The sequence below is a fragment of the Carcharhinus amblyrhynchos genome, unplaced genomic scaffold (genome assembly GCF_965287045.1).
Source record: "Carcharhinus amblyrhynchos unplaced genomic scaffold, sCarAmb.v2.hapA chromosome_294, whole genome shotgun sequence".
Taxonomy (NCBI): domain Eukaryota; kingdom Metazoa; phylum Chordata; class Chondrichthyes; order Carcharhiniformes; family Carcharhinidae; genus Carcharhinus; species Carcharhinus amblyrhynchos.
In genome coordinates this window covers 62,712-76,740 of record NW_027650034.1, presented here as the reverse complement: position 1 = coordinate 76,740, position 14,029 = coordinate 62,712, and the positions used below count along the sequence as shown (strand labels likewise).

The window sequence follows — 14,029 nt, the reverse complement described above, 5'->3', positions numbered from 1 at the left end:
TCAGTGCTGAGGGAGTGCCGCACTGTCAGAGGGTCAGTGCTGAGGGAGTGCCGCACTGTCAGAGGGTCAGTGCTGAGGGAGTGCCGCACTGTCAGAGGGTCAGTGCTGAGGGAGTGCCGCACTGTCAGAGGGTCAGTGCTGAGGGAGTGCCGCACTGTCAGAGGGTCAGTGCTGAGGGAGTGCCGCACTGTCAGAGGGTCAGTGCTGAGGGAGTGCCGCACTGTCAGAGGGTCAGTGCTGAGGGAGCGCCGCACTGTCAGAGGGTCAGTGCTGAGGGAGCGCCGCACTGTCAGAGGGTCAGTGCTGAGGGAGCGCCGCACTGTCAGAGGGTCAGTGCTGAGGGAGCGCCGCACTGTCAGAGGGTCAGTGCTGAGGGAGCGCCGCACTGTCAGAGGGTCAGTGCTGAGGGAGCGCCGCACTGTCAGAGGGTCAGTGCTGAGGGAGCGCCGCACTGTCAGGGGGTCAGTGCTGAGGGAGTGCCGCACTGTCAGAGGGTCAGTGCTGAGGGAGTGCCGCACTGTCAGAGGGTTAGAACTCCAGCATTTTCTCTGCTGTTAGATTTCCAACATCTTTCAGATTTTAGTTTGATTCCAGCGAATCTTCTTTGCTTGTTTAGCACCATGGCAACAGCAGTGTGTTGTGTCTCTGATACACCGAACTGAGCCCAAGGCACCTCACAGGGCAGAGAGCAAACTCAAACCCAGCGTCTGCTTTTAAAAAGCTTCCTAAAAGTGGAGAGAGATGATGGTGGTGGTGGGGAACGGGACGGGAGGCGAGGGGGGACGGGAGTGACAGGAGGCGAGGGGAATGGAGACCGGGAGGGGCGGGGGCAGGGGCGAGGGGGGGAGCAATGTGGGCGGGTGTTTGGGGATGGGGTGGCGGGGGGCAGGGTGAGGGGAGCAGGGAGAGAGGGGGAGGGTGGAAGGGAGGGACAGAGGGAGAGGGACATGCACACTCCCTTCTCGCCTGCGCGCTCCCCCTCTGACCCGCGCTCTCCCCCTCTGACCCGCGCTCTCCCCCTCTGACCCGCGCTCTCCCCCTCTGACCCGCGCTCTCCCCCTCGCCCGCATCCCCTCACAATTAAAGAAAGCAACGGCATCTTTGAACAAACATCTGAAACAACAAATTTATTGATATCCGTTGTTCCAAAGATCATCAGTGTGGAGAATGGATGCTCCCACTGGCACACAACACAACACAAATACACAATCAGACATGGAATAACGAACACCTTCCCAGGACAGTGTGCGCCTTGTCCGAAGGGTTCGGAGCATGGCGACATGTCGAGCCGGTTTCGACTCGGGAACGGGATTCCGGGGAGAGGGTGTCCGAATCTGGAGATGGCAGGCAGTGTCCGCTCCGAGGGTCAGCCGCTCCGTAAGCTGCATCTGTCTCCAATAAAACACTTGGCAAAACGATGGGGACCCGCGGGAGGGTTTCCCAACAACGGGAACGGCACAGCTCGGGAATGTCGGGACAGGTGGTGAGAATGTTGCGCACACGCTGCTCCGGGATCTCTGTCCCTCCTGTCCTTCCCAGGCCCGTGCGCGATGGCCCCCCACCCTCCCCCCTCGCCTCACCGTACCCCTCACACATCAGGACAACAGGCGGCTGTATTCCGAGAGAGCCGAGGATTTCTTCACTCCATCCCAGATCCGAGCGGCGTAATGGAACCTGAGGGACAGGGGAAGGAATGAGGTTGTGCATTTATAAAGCGCCTTTTCCAACCTCAAAACACCCCAGAGAGTCATCGCGGCCAATTTCGGGCAGTCACTGGGAGACCCGGCAGTGGCCACGTGTGCACAGTAAGATCCCACATTCGTCAGTGAGTGACCAGAGCATCGTACTGCTCCACCTGATTGGGGTTTTGGAAAACATTCCTTCAACACCAGAAAATATCCCCTGCTCTTCACCTTCCTCTTAAAAAGGATCTACTTGATAGGCGGGTCCAAGCCTGCAAGAAACTACAAAAGGTCGTGAACGTAGCCCAGTCCATCAGGCAAACCAGCCTCCCATCCATTGACTGTCTACGCTTCCCGCTGCCTCGGGAAAGCAGCCGGCATAGTTAAGGACCCCACACACCCTGGACATTCTCTCTTCCACCTTCTTTCATTGAGAAAAAGATACAAATGTCTGAGGTATTGTACCACCCAACTCAAGAATAGCTTCTTCCCTGCTGCCATTAGATTTTTGAATGGATCTACCTTGCATTTAGTTGATCTTTCTCTACATCCTAGCTATGTCTGTAACACTACAATCCGCATTCTGTCCTTTCCTTCTCGATGAACACAATGCATTGTATAAATAGTGTGCAAGAAACAATAGTTTTCACTGTATGCTAACACTCCCTCAGCACTGACCCTCTGACAGTGCGGCACTCTCTCAGCACTGACCCTCTGACAGTGCGGCACTCCCTCAGCACTGACCCTCTGACAGTGCGGCACTCCCTCAGCACTGACCCTCTGACAGTGCGGCACTCCCTCAGCACTGACCCTCTGACAGTGCGGCACTCCCTCAGCACTGACCCTCTGACAGTGCGGCACTCCCTCAGCACTGACCCTCTGACAGTGTGGCACTCCCTCAGCACTGACCCTCTGACAGTGCGGCACTCCCTCAGCACTGACCCTCTGACAGTGCGGCACTCCCTCAGCACTGACCCTCTGACAGTGCGGCACTCCCTCAGCACTGACCCTCTGACAGTGCGGCACTCCCTCAGCACTGACCCTCTGACAGTGCGGCACTCCCTCAGTACTGACCCTCTGACAGTGCGGCACTCCCTCAGTACTGACCCTCTGACAGTGCGGCACTCTCTCCTTAAGACCAGAAGACACAGGAGTATAATTAGGCCACTCAGCCCATCAAGTCTGTTCCACCATTCAATCATAGCTGTTACTTTTCTCATTCCCATTCTCCTGCCTTTTCCCCAGAACCCCCAATCCCCGTTTTGATCACGATCTATCTATCTCTGTCTTAAAGACACTCAATGACCCGGCCTCCACAGCCCTCTGCGGCAAAGAGTTTCACAGATTCCCCACTCTCTGGCTGAAGAAATTCCTCCTCATCTCTGTTTTAAAGGATCGTCCCTTTAGCCTGAGGTTGTTCCCTCTGGTTCTAGTTTTTCCTCCTAGTGGAAACGGCCTCTTCACGCCCACTCTCCCCATGCCTCGCCATAAGTTTCAATAAGATCCCCCCTCATCCTTCTAAACTCCAACGAGTACAGACTCAGAGTCCTCAACCGTTCCTCATACAACAAGCTCTTCATTCCAGGGATCATTCTTGTGAACCTCCTCTGGAACCTTTCCAAGGGCCAGCACATCCTTCCTTAGATCCGGGGCCCAAAACTGCTCACAATATTCCAAATGGGATCACACCAGAGCCCTATACAGCCTCAGAAGTCCATCCCTGTTCTTGTATTCTAGCCCTCTCGACATGAATGCTAACATTGCATTTGCCTTCCTAACTGCCGACTGAACCTGCACATTAACCTTAATGGAGTCTTGAACAAGGACTCCAAGTTCCTTTGTGCTTCTGGTTTTCTAAGAATTTCCCCATTGAGAAAATAGTCCATGCCTCCATTCCACCTTCCAAAGTGCAGAACCTCACACTTTCCCACATTGGACTCCATCTGCCACTTCTTTGCCCACTCTCCTAACCTGTCCAAGTCCTTTTGCAGCCCCCCCCCCCACTTCCTCAATATTACCTGTCCCTCTAAAATCTGTGTGTCATCAGTACTGACCTTCTGACAGGGCAGCACTCCCTCAGTATTGACCCTCATAGCGCCAGGGACCCGGGTTTGATTCCTGGCTTGGGTCACTGTCTGTGCAGAGCCTGCACATTCTCCCCGTGTCCGCGTGGGTTTCCGCCGGATTCCTCCCACAGTCCAAAGAGGTAGATTGGCCGTGCTAAATTGCCCCTGAGTGCCAGGGGAACTGGCAAGGGTAAATGCACGGGGTTATGGGGATAGGGCACGTGTGGGATTGTGGTCAGTGCAGACTGATGGGCCGAACGGCCTCCTTCTACTCTGTAGGGATTCTATGATTCCTATTTCTCTTCCCTAAGACGTTAATCAATCTTCTTAATACTCCTGTTGCTATAGCGACCCTTTTCTGACCATTTTTGGCTTCGGCGAGAGTACCAGCTGCGAATCACAAAGCCCGAGTTGGAAGTAGTGACGACAAGAGAGAGAGATGACTAATATTGACAAAAGAACCATAAATCTCTCCATGACCTGTGCAGCTCAGATCAGCGGCAGGAGTTGCGAGCTCTGACAGGAGGTTTATCTCGTGATCTCCCATCAGTCACCTCCCTCGCCATTGTCTATTCAGCCTGTCCATATTGGGGCCTCACATCTACCAGGCCCACCAAATAGCCTCGCTGGCCAGATCAATCCTCAACATTAGTCCAATATTCTTCTAAAACCAACAAATATAAATAGTCAAAGAAAACATGAAAAAAGAAGGCACTATTTAAAAATAACCTTTTAACTCCGAGCAGTGGCCCCTGGTAGAGACGAGTGGGGTGCGGTTAAGGGTTGAGAAACTCAGCCCGATTTCGCTAAAATTAAGATTTAAAAGCATCCACCGGTATCTTCTCCAACTTGTTCGCTAATTGAGGCCGCAATCCACAGCTCCAAATGAGGCAAGGTGACAATGCGGCCTAGCGGGGAGAGAAGCCTAACTCGAGGATCTTCATGGCTAACAAGTCAATCTTGCAAAACACAACTTGCACTGCTCAGACACAGGCCATTCAGCCCCACTGCTCTGTGCCTGTGTTCCTGCTCCACACTAGACTCCATACCCCCACTCCCATCGAACTCTACCCCTTCCCCCATCATAATATCCTCCTAGTCCTTTCCCCGTTAAGTGAGGAGCGAGTCCCACATTCTCCCCACTCCCCGTGGGAGCGAGTCCCACATTCTCCCCACTCCCCGCGGGAGCGAGTCCCACATTCTCCCCACTCCCCGTGGGAGAACGATAGGTTTCTGAGGCCCTGGGCTCCTCTTACCAGTTCTTCTCGGTGAGGATGGTGTGGGAGAGCTGGGGTCGGCACATGGACTGGATCTGGCTCCGGAGCTTCGCCACCATCGACTGGAAGCTGGGATGCCCCTTGTAACCGGGGAGCAGTGAGAAGAGGGACATCCCCCCGGCTCCTGTGTGAGAGCAATAAACCATTAATACAGTGACAGAGACAGAGAGGGGGAGAGCGACAGAGAGGGGGAGAGCGACAGAGAGGGGGAGAGCGACAGAGAGGGGGAGAGCGACAGAGAGGGGGAGAGCGACAGAGAGGGGGAGAGCGACAGAGAGGGGGAGAGCGACAGAGAGGGGGAGAGCGACAGAGAGGGGGAGAGCGACAGAGAGGGGGAGAGCGACAGAGAGAAGGATAATAAAGACTTCCATTTCCATGGTGCTTTTCACAAACACCAAGCGAGCCACAGTCAATGATGTTTTTTCTGAAGCGAGGAGACTGCTGGAATGTAGAAACTGAGCAGCCAGTTTACACACAGCAAGATCCCACAATCCAGGAATGACCCAGTTCATCTGACAGGGGGGGACTGCGGATTTGTGGTTGGACTAAGTGATCCAGAGACTCTAGGATAATGCTGCAGGGACCTGGGTTCGAATCCCACCATGGCCGATGGCAGAACTTGAATTCCATAAAAAATATCTGGAATTAAGGATCCATGGATGACCATGAAACCATTGTCGGAAAAACCCATCTGGTTCCCTCACGTCCTTTCGGGAAGGAAATCTGCCGTTCTTGCCCGGTCTGGCCTACATGTGACTCCAGAGCCACAGCAATGCCCTCTGGAATGCCCAAATGAGGGACAGTGCTGAGGGGGTAACTAGGGAGGGGCAGTAAATATTGGGGCCATATTCCAGGAATTACTCTGCTGCCTCAGTACTGCTAGCTGAGGGATAAATACTGGCCCCGGGACACTGGGAGAACTTCTCAACACCCCACCCTCCAACTCTTTTTCCAAATATCATGGAATCTTTCCAGTGCAGAAGGAGGCCATTCGGCCCATCAAGTCTGCATTGCCTCTCTGAAAGAGCGTTCCTGCTCACACTGTCACGTCCCTGTGATCCCTGCACATTGATTATTTCCAGACAGCAATCCAACTGCCTCCTGAATTGGACCTTGACTGAACCCTCCCCCACCCTCCCGCGGGTGAAAAAGAACTTCCCCCTCGCGTCACTCCTCGACACCCTGGGACCTCCCCCAGCCCGCCGTTCTCGGTCAAGTGGGACGGAGCTGCGGCTCCGCCTTCCCTTCGGCAAGGCAGTACCCCCGGCAGTGCGGCACTGCCTCCGCACGGTGCAGTACCCCCGGCAGTGCGGCACTGCCTCCGCACGGTGCAGTACCCCCGGCACTGCGGCACCACCTCCGCACGGTGCAGTACCCCCGGCACTGCGGCACCACCTCCGCACGGTGCAGTACCCCCGGCAGTGCGGCACCGCCTCCGCACGGTGCAGTACCCCCGGCAGTGCGGCACCACCTCCGCACGGTGCAGTACCCCCGGCACTGCGGCACCGCCTCCGCACGGTGCAGTACCCCCGGCAGTGCGGCACCGCCTCCGCACGGTGCAGTACCCCCGGCAGTGCGGCACCGCCTCCGCACGGTGCAGTACCCCCGGCAGTGCGGCACCGCCTCCGCACGGTGCAGTACCCCCGGCAGTGCGGCACTGCCTCCGCACAGTGCAGTACCCCCGGCAGTGCGGCACCGCCTCCGCACGGTGCAGTACCCCCGGCACTGCGGCACCGCCTCCGCACGGTGCAGTACCCCCGGCAGTGCGGCACCGCCTCCGCACAGTGCAGTACCCCCGGCAGTGCGGCACTGCCTCCGCACGGTGCAGTACCCCCGGCAGTGCGGCACTGCCTCCGCACGGTGCAGTACCCCCGGCAGTGCGGCACCGCCTCCGCACGGTGCAGTACCCCCGGCAGTGCGGCACCGCCTCCGCACAGTGCAGTACCCCCGGCAGTGCGGCACCGCCTCCGCACGGTGCAGTACCCCCGGCAGTGCAGCACCGCCTCCGCACAGTGCAGTACCCCCGACACTGCGGCACTGCCTCCGCACAGTGCAGTACCCCCGACACTGCGGCACCGCCTCCGCACAGTGCAGTACCCCCGACACTGCGGCACTGCCTCCGCACAGTGCAGTACCCCCGACACTGCGGCACCGCCTCCGCACAGTGCAGTACCCCCGACACTGCGGCACTGCCTCCGCACAGTGCAGCCTCAGCCTTGTACCCGGACCTGGCGACTCCCGAGGTGAGAGCCCTCCCCTGGAACGTGCGATGGCGGACAGGCCTCCAGGGAAGCGGCAGAGGGCAATCGGCTGGGGTTCTGTTGGATGGGACGTGGCGCCTGGAGTCACGGGTCAGGGGAGGCCATTGGGCCCATCAACCCCCGTGCCAGAACAGAGCTGTCAAGATTTAAGCTCCATTTATGAATCCGAATGGGGAGCGGGAGAGGACCACTCGGCCCACCGACTCTGCTCTGCCTCTCGATCCTATCATGGCTGATTTTGGACCTCATTCCTGTTTTCCCGCCTGTTTACCCAAATCCCTTCATTCCCGGAGAAGTCAGGGATCCGTCCGTCCCAGCTTGAAATGTGTTCCAGGGATCCACGAGCGTCGGGGGGAGAGAATGGCTGTGTGTAAAGAGGTTGTTACATGTTGAAGAATGCTTCACTATCTGTGAAATCCAGAGGTTCCGAAAAACAGCCCTGCTATTTTGGCTGTGGGATCCTGTGGTTGATTTTGGCCTTTACACGGTGCATGCAGATTAGTGGCTGACTAACATGTTCCATAGGGAGAATCAGTGCAGCTCTTTGACAGCCTCTGTGCAATCTTTGGCTTCCTGCAGGTCAGATTAAGCTCCCATGGGCCAAGGAACTGCTTTCACACGCTCTGCTTCCCAGAGCTTGGTGAGGCACCATAGGATGCTCAGAACAACTGGCGGTTTCATATTCATACCACAGAGATAGCTTTACCCTGTATCTAACCCCGTGCTGTACCTGTCCTGGGAGTGTTTGATGGGGACAGTGTAGAGGGAGCTTTACTCTGTATCTAACCCCGTGCTGTACCTGTCCTGGGAGTGTTTGATGGGGACAGTGTAGAGGGAGCTTTACTCTGTATCTAACCCTGTGCTGTACCTATCCTGGGAGTGTTTGATGGGGACAGTGTAGAGGGAGCTTTACTCTGTATCTAACCCCATGCTGTACCTGTCCTGGGAGTGTTTGATGGGGGACAGTGTAGAGGGAGCTTTACTCTGTATCTAACCCTGTGCTGTACCTATCCTGGGAGTGTTTGATGGGGACAGTGTAGAGGGAGCTTTACTCTGTATCTAACCCCGTGCTGTACCTGTCCTGGGAGTGTTTGATGGGGACAGTGTAGAGGGAGCTTTACTCTGTATCTAACCCTGTGCTGTACCTATCCTGGGAGTGTTTGATGGGGACAGTGTAGAGGGAGCTTTACTCTGTATCTAACCCCGTGCTGTACCTGTCCTGGGAGTGTTTGATGGGGGACAGTGTAGAGGGAGCTTTACTCTGTATCTAACCCCGTGCTGTACCTGTCCTGGGAGTGTTTGATGGGGACAGTGTAGAGGGAGCTTTACTCTGTATCTAACCCCGTGCTGTACCTGTCCTGGGAGTGTTTGATGGGGGACAGTGTAGAGGGAGCTTTACTCTGTATCTAACCCCATGCTGTACCTGTCCTGGGAGTGTTTGATGGGGACAGTGTAGAGGGAGCTTTACTCTGTATCTAACCCTGTGCTGTACCTATCCTGGGAGTGTTTGATGGGGACAGTGTAGAGGGAGCTTTACTCTGTATCTAACCCCGTGCTGTACCTGTCCTGGGAGTGTTTGATGGGGGACAGTGCAAAGGGAGCTTTACTCTGTATCTAACCCCGTGCTGTACCTGTCCTGGGAGTGTTTGATGGGGGACAGTGCAAAGGGAGCTTTACTCTGTATCTAACCCCGTGCTGTACCTGTCCTGGGAGTGTTTGATGGGGACAGTGTAGAGGGAGCTTTACTCTGTATCTAACCCCATGCTGTACCTGTCCTGGGAGTGTTTGATGGGGGACAGTGTAGAGGCAATTTTACTCTATCAAGCTCCAGGCCGCAAAGACCAGTCTTTCACTTAAGGGTTTGAAAGCTCTGGGAGTTTGATTCTTACCCGCTCTCACTAGATTTTCCTCCACCTCGCTCTCCATGACAGGAAGGAGAAACAAGTTAACTTCTGACTCCAGGAAATCATTACTCAGACCAGGGAAAATATTGCAATCCAACATTGATAACGTACCTAATGGAACAGAGGAAATATAAAGATATATCAGTAGTGAATCAGCCTGGAAAGGTCTAATGACCATCAGACTCCAGTTAATATTGCTCACATATTAACTTGTTTGCATTAGCAATTGGCCTCCACTGTAAATTCAGCTCACAATGCAATGATGCCTTTGTTAACGTGTCCAACATTACTCTCGAGACAGTGCATTTGGTGGACACCAGCCCTCACACACTCATTTGATTTCTTATCACATGTACTGGGACAGTGAAAAGTATTGTTTCTTGCGCCGTATACAGACAAAGCATACTGTTCATAGAAGAGGAAAGGAGACAGTGTAGAATGTAGTGTTACAGTCACAGCTAGGGGATAGAGAAAGATCAACTTAATATAAGGTAGGTCCAAACAAAAGTCTGACAGCAGCAGGGAAGAAGCTGTTCTTGAGTCGGTTGGTGTGTGACCTCAGACTTTTGTATCTTTTTCCCAACAGAAGAAGGTGGAAGAGAGAATGTCCGGGTGAGTGGGGTCATCAATTATGCTGGCGTCCTTGTCGAGGCAGCTGGAAGTGTAGACAGAGTCAATGGATGGGAGGCTGGTCTGCGTGATGGATTGGGCTACATTCACGACCTTTTTTAGTTCCTTGTAGTTTTGGGCAGAGCAGGAGCCCATACCAAGCAGTGATACAACCAGAAAGAGTGCTTTCTATGGTGCAGCTGTAAAAAAAAAATCAGTGAAAGTTGGAGTGGACATACCAAATTTCCTTCATCTTCTGGAAAAGTAGTCATTTCTTAACTGTAGCATCAGTATGAAGGCACCAGAACAGGTTGTTAGTGATCTGGACACCTAAAAACCTGAAGCTCTCAAACATTCTCACATTGTCCCCATTGATGTAGACATGAACATATCGGAGCCGGGTGTATAAGCGGGTGTGGTTCTCTGGAGAGTACTTGAATTAAATGCAAACACATTCACCTCAGACTTAGTCATTGTTAGAAGTATGGGGAATTACACAGCCTTGAAAGGAGGCCATTCATCTTTGAAAGATTTATCCATTTAGCTGCTGCTCTCTCACTCCCACATCCCTGTAAATTTTCCCCCTTCCAGTATTTCCCCAATTGCCCCTTTTGAAAGTTCCTATTGAATCTGCTTCCACCGCCCTTTCAGGCAGCGCCTTCCAGATCACAACAACTCGCTGTGTGTCTAAAACAAAATCCTCCTCATCTTTGCCCCCCCGCCCCCCCAACCCCCGGTTCTTTTCCCGATTCTCTCCAATCTGTGTCCCCTCTGGTTACCGAGCCTCCTGTCACTGGAAACACTTTCTCCTCATTCACTCCATCCAAACCAGTTTGAGATTCTGGACACCTCGATTCAATCTGTCCCTTAATCTTCTCCACTCCGAGGAAAACGATCCCGTATTCTCCCAGTCGTTATCGAAGGCCCTCACCCCTGGGAAAATTCCGGTAAATCTCCTCCTCCTCCTCTCCAAAGCCTCGGCCTCCTTCCCCTGGGTGGGCAGTGCCCAGAATTGAACACACTACCCCAGCTAGAACCCAACAAGTGACATGTAAAAGGTGCAGGCTAACTGGTCTGTGTTTGTCCGTGTTATCAATAACACGTGTGAGGGTCATTCACGTCTCACCGATAAGGTTAAGGAGATACAGGTCGAGAGAGTATTAGTCTTTGGAAACACAGTCTCCCACGCCTGACAGGTGCCACAGGAACTGAGTGCACAATCACCCCAGGAACAATATATTAATTTAAATAGATTAGGCTGCTTTAAAATGTTGTATTTTTGTCACAATGTCCCATTAAGCGTGACGAGGTAACTGAGTGGTTAAAGCAAAGGACTGCTAATGCATTGGGCTCTGCACGTGGGGGTTCGAATCCCAGCGATACACTTGCTCTGTCTCCAAATAAGTCAAGTTACTGAGGGTGAATTCCTTTAGTTGGGTGGTTAGCACTGCTGCCTCACAGCGCCAAGGACCCGGGTTTGATTCCGGCCTCGGGTCAATGCCTGTGCGGAGTCTGCACGTTCTCCCCGTGTCTGCCTGGGTTTCCTCCGGATGCTCCAGTTTCCTCCCACAGTCCAAAGATGTGCAGGTTAGATGGACTGCCCCTTGGTGTCCCAAAATCTGCAAGTTCGGTAGATTGGCCATGTGAAGCTGCCCCTTATTGTCCCGAAATCTACAGGTTAGGTGGATTGGCCATACTAAATTGCTCCTTAGTGTCAGGGGTACGAGCAGGGTAATTACGTGGGGTTACGGGAATAGGGATGGGATTGTGGTCAGTGCAGACTCGATGGGCTGAATGGCCTCCTGCTGTACTGTAGGAATTCTATGATATTCTCTCCCTCTGTCAATCAATTGTCCCCAATTCTAAGCCAAGGTACACCTCTTTCCCTCAGAATATTAAAGAGTTTTGATATCTTCAAAGAGCTCGATTTCTAACACACTAAGGTCTCTCCATTCCCGTGCTAACTTTGACTGTTTTGCACTGCAGGAGCGCGGAACCGATTAGCAGCAACACAGCGGGAAACGGGGGGTTCACCTGCAGTGACGACGCGAGGCGCAGTTACCTTTGTACTTGAGGTGAGAGTGCAGCATGAGCTTATCGATGACAGTGTGCATCTTCTTGAGGTTGCGAGGGCAGAAGTCCTCGCGCCTGGCTTTATTCTGCAGGAAAACTGCACAGAAAGAGGACAGAGTTGAACTGGAGAGTGCCAAGGGGAGGGAAGTCTAACCCCACCCCCCAACTTCACAACGTCACATCCCAGGAAGCACACTGAACCGTAACGCAGGACAACGTGGCAGCCTCCCATCAAATCAGAATGTTCACAGCACAGGAGGCCATTCAGCCTGCAGTATCCATGCTGCCTCCCTCCTTCCCAGAGTTCCACATCCCATGCTGTTCCCTGTTGAAGTTCAGGTTGGACTTTGCCTCCACTCCACTCTCAGCACGTTCCTGGATCCTAACCACTCGCTGTGTGTCCTCATGTCGCACCCCTACCCCCACTCCCACCCCGATTCCCTCGCCAATCGCCTTGACTCTCTTCCCCTCTGACTTTGACCGGTGTTGGACTGGGGTGAGCACAGTAAGAACACTCACAACATAAGAACATAAGAAATAGGAGCAGGAGTAGGCCATCTAGCCCTTCGAGCCTGCCCCGCCATTCAATAAGATCATTGCTGATCTGTCGTGGCTCAGTTCCACATTCCCGCCCTCTCCCCATAACCCTTAATCCCCTCGCTTATCAAAAACCCATCAACCCGCGTCTTAAAAATATTTAGCCACTTCAACGGGCACAGAATTCCAGAGATTCACCACCCTTTGAGTGAAGAAGTTCCTCCTCAACTCCGTTCTAAACCGCCCCCCGCTTTATCTTGAGGCTATGCCCCCTAGTCCTACTGTCCTTTCTGAGCGGGAAGAGTCTCTCCACCTCTATCCTATCCATCCCATTCATCATCTTATACGTCTCAATGAGATCTCCCCTCATTCTTCTAAACTCTAACGAGTACAAGCCTAGTTTATTCAGCCTTTCCTCATAGATCAACCCCCTCAACTCCGGCATCAGCCTAGTAAACCTCCTCTGCGCTCCCTCCAAGGCCAAAACATCCTTGCGTAAGTACGGCGCCCAAAACTGCACACAGTACTCCAGCTGCGGCCTCACCAATGCCCTATATAGCCGCAGCAAGACCTACCTACTTTTATATTCAATCCCCCTCACTATGAAGGCCAGCATCCCATTCGCCTTCCTGACCACCTGCTGCACCTGCAAGCTGGGTTTTTGCGACTCATGCACAAGGACCCCGAGGTCCCTCTGCGCCGTCGCCTGCTGCAGTTTTTTGCCCCGTAAGTAATAGTCCTTCCTACCATTATTCCTACCAAAGTGGACCACCTCGCACTTGTCAACATTAAATTCCATTTGCCATTTCCTGGCCCATTCGCCCAGCCTATCTAGATCCTTCTGTAGACTCTCCATACCCTCCGCGCAATTTGCCGTTCCACCAATCTTGGTGTCATCAGCAAATTTCGACACCCTACACTCGGTTCCCTCCTCCAGGTCATCTAACACCAGGTTAAAGTCCAACAGGTTTATTTGGTGAGAGCTTTCAGAGTCTCGGGCTCCTTCATCAGGTGAGGGAGGACTCATGTTCACAGACAAGGCACAAAGACAAAAACTCAATTTACAAGATAATGGTTGGAATGTGAGTCTTTACAGATAATCAAGTCTCTACAGGTACAGACAATGTGAGTGGAGAGAGGGTTAAGCAAAGGTTAACGAGATGTGTATTGTCTCCAGACAGGACAGTTAGTGAGATTTTGCAAGGCTGTAGGAGCTGGGGGAGGTTACAGAGATAGGGAGGGGTGTAGGAGCTGGAGGAGGTTACAGAGAAAGAGAGGGATGAGACCAGGAGGATTTAGAAACAAGTCAGAGAAAATTAAATTGGGGGTTTTACCGGAACAGGAGCCGATCAGCGAGGGGCCAGGACGATGGGGAGGGACGCGGGGTCCGGGACAGGTACAGCACGGGGTTAGATACAGAGTAAAACTCCCTCTACACTGTCCCCATCAAACACTCCCAGGACAGGTACAGCACGGGGCTAGATACAGAGTAAAGCTCCCTCTACACTGTCCCCCATCAAACACTCCCAGGACAGGTACAGCACGGGGTTAGATACAGAGTAAAGCTCCCTCTACACTGTCCCCCATCAAACACTCCCAGGACAGGTACAGCACGGGGTT

At 53.5% G+C, this 14,029-nt stretch overlaps 1 protein-coding gene across 2 annotated transcripts in view; it reads right to left on the bottom strand.

The window, feature by feature from the left end:
• Positions 1 to 1,112: 1,112 nt before the first annotated feature.
• The window catches only part of smg9 (SMG9 nonsense mediated mRNA decay factor), a 42,968-nt gene continuing 30,051 nt past the window's right edge, over positions 1,113 to 14,029 (bottom strand). For both annotated transcript variants that reach the window (XM_080183463.1, XM_080183462.1), the window contains exons 11-14: positions 11,862 to 11,969; positions 9,176 to 9,301; positions 5,005 to 5,149; positions 1,113 to 1,674 (exon numbers count right to left, since the gene is read on the bottom strand). In XM_080183463.1, coding sequence (XP_080039589.1) covers positions 1,596 to 1,674; positions 5,005 to 5,149; positions 9,176 to 9,301; positions 11,862 to 11,969 — 458 coding nt within the window. In that variant the 3' untranslated portion in view covers positions 1,113 to 1,595. The remainder of the gene's footprint in view (positions 1,675 to 5,004; positions 5,150 to 9,175; positions 9,302 to 11,861; positions 11,970 to 14,029) is intronic.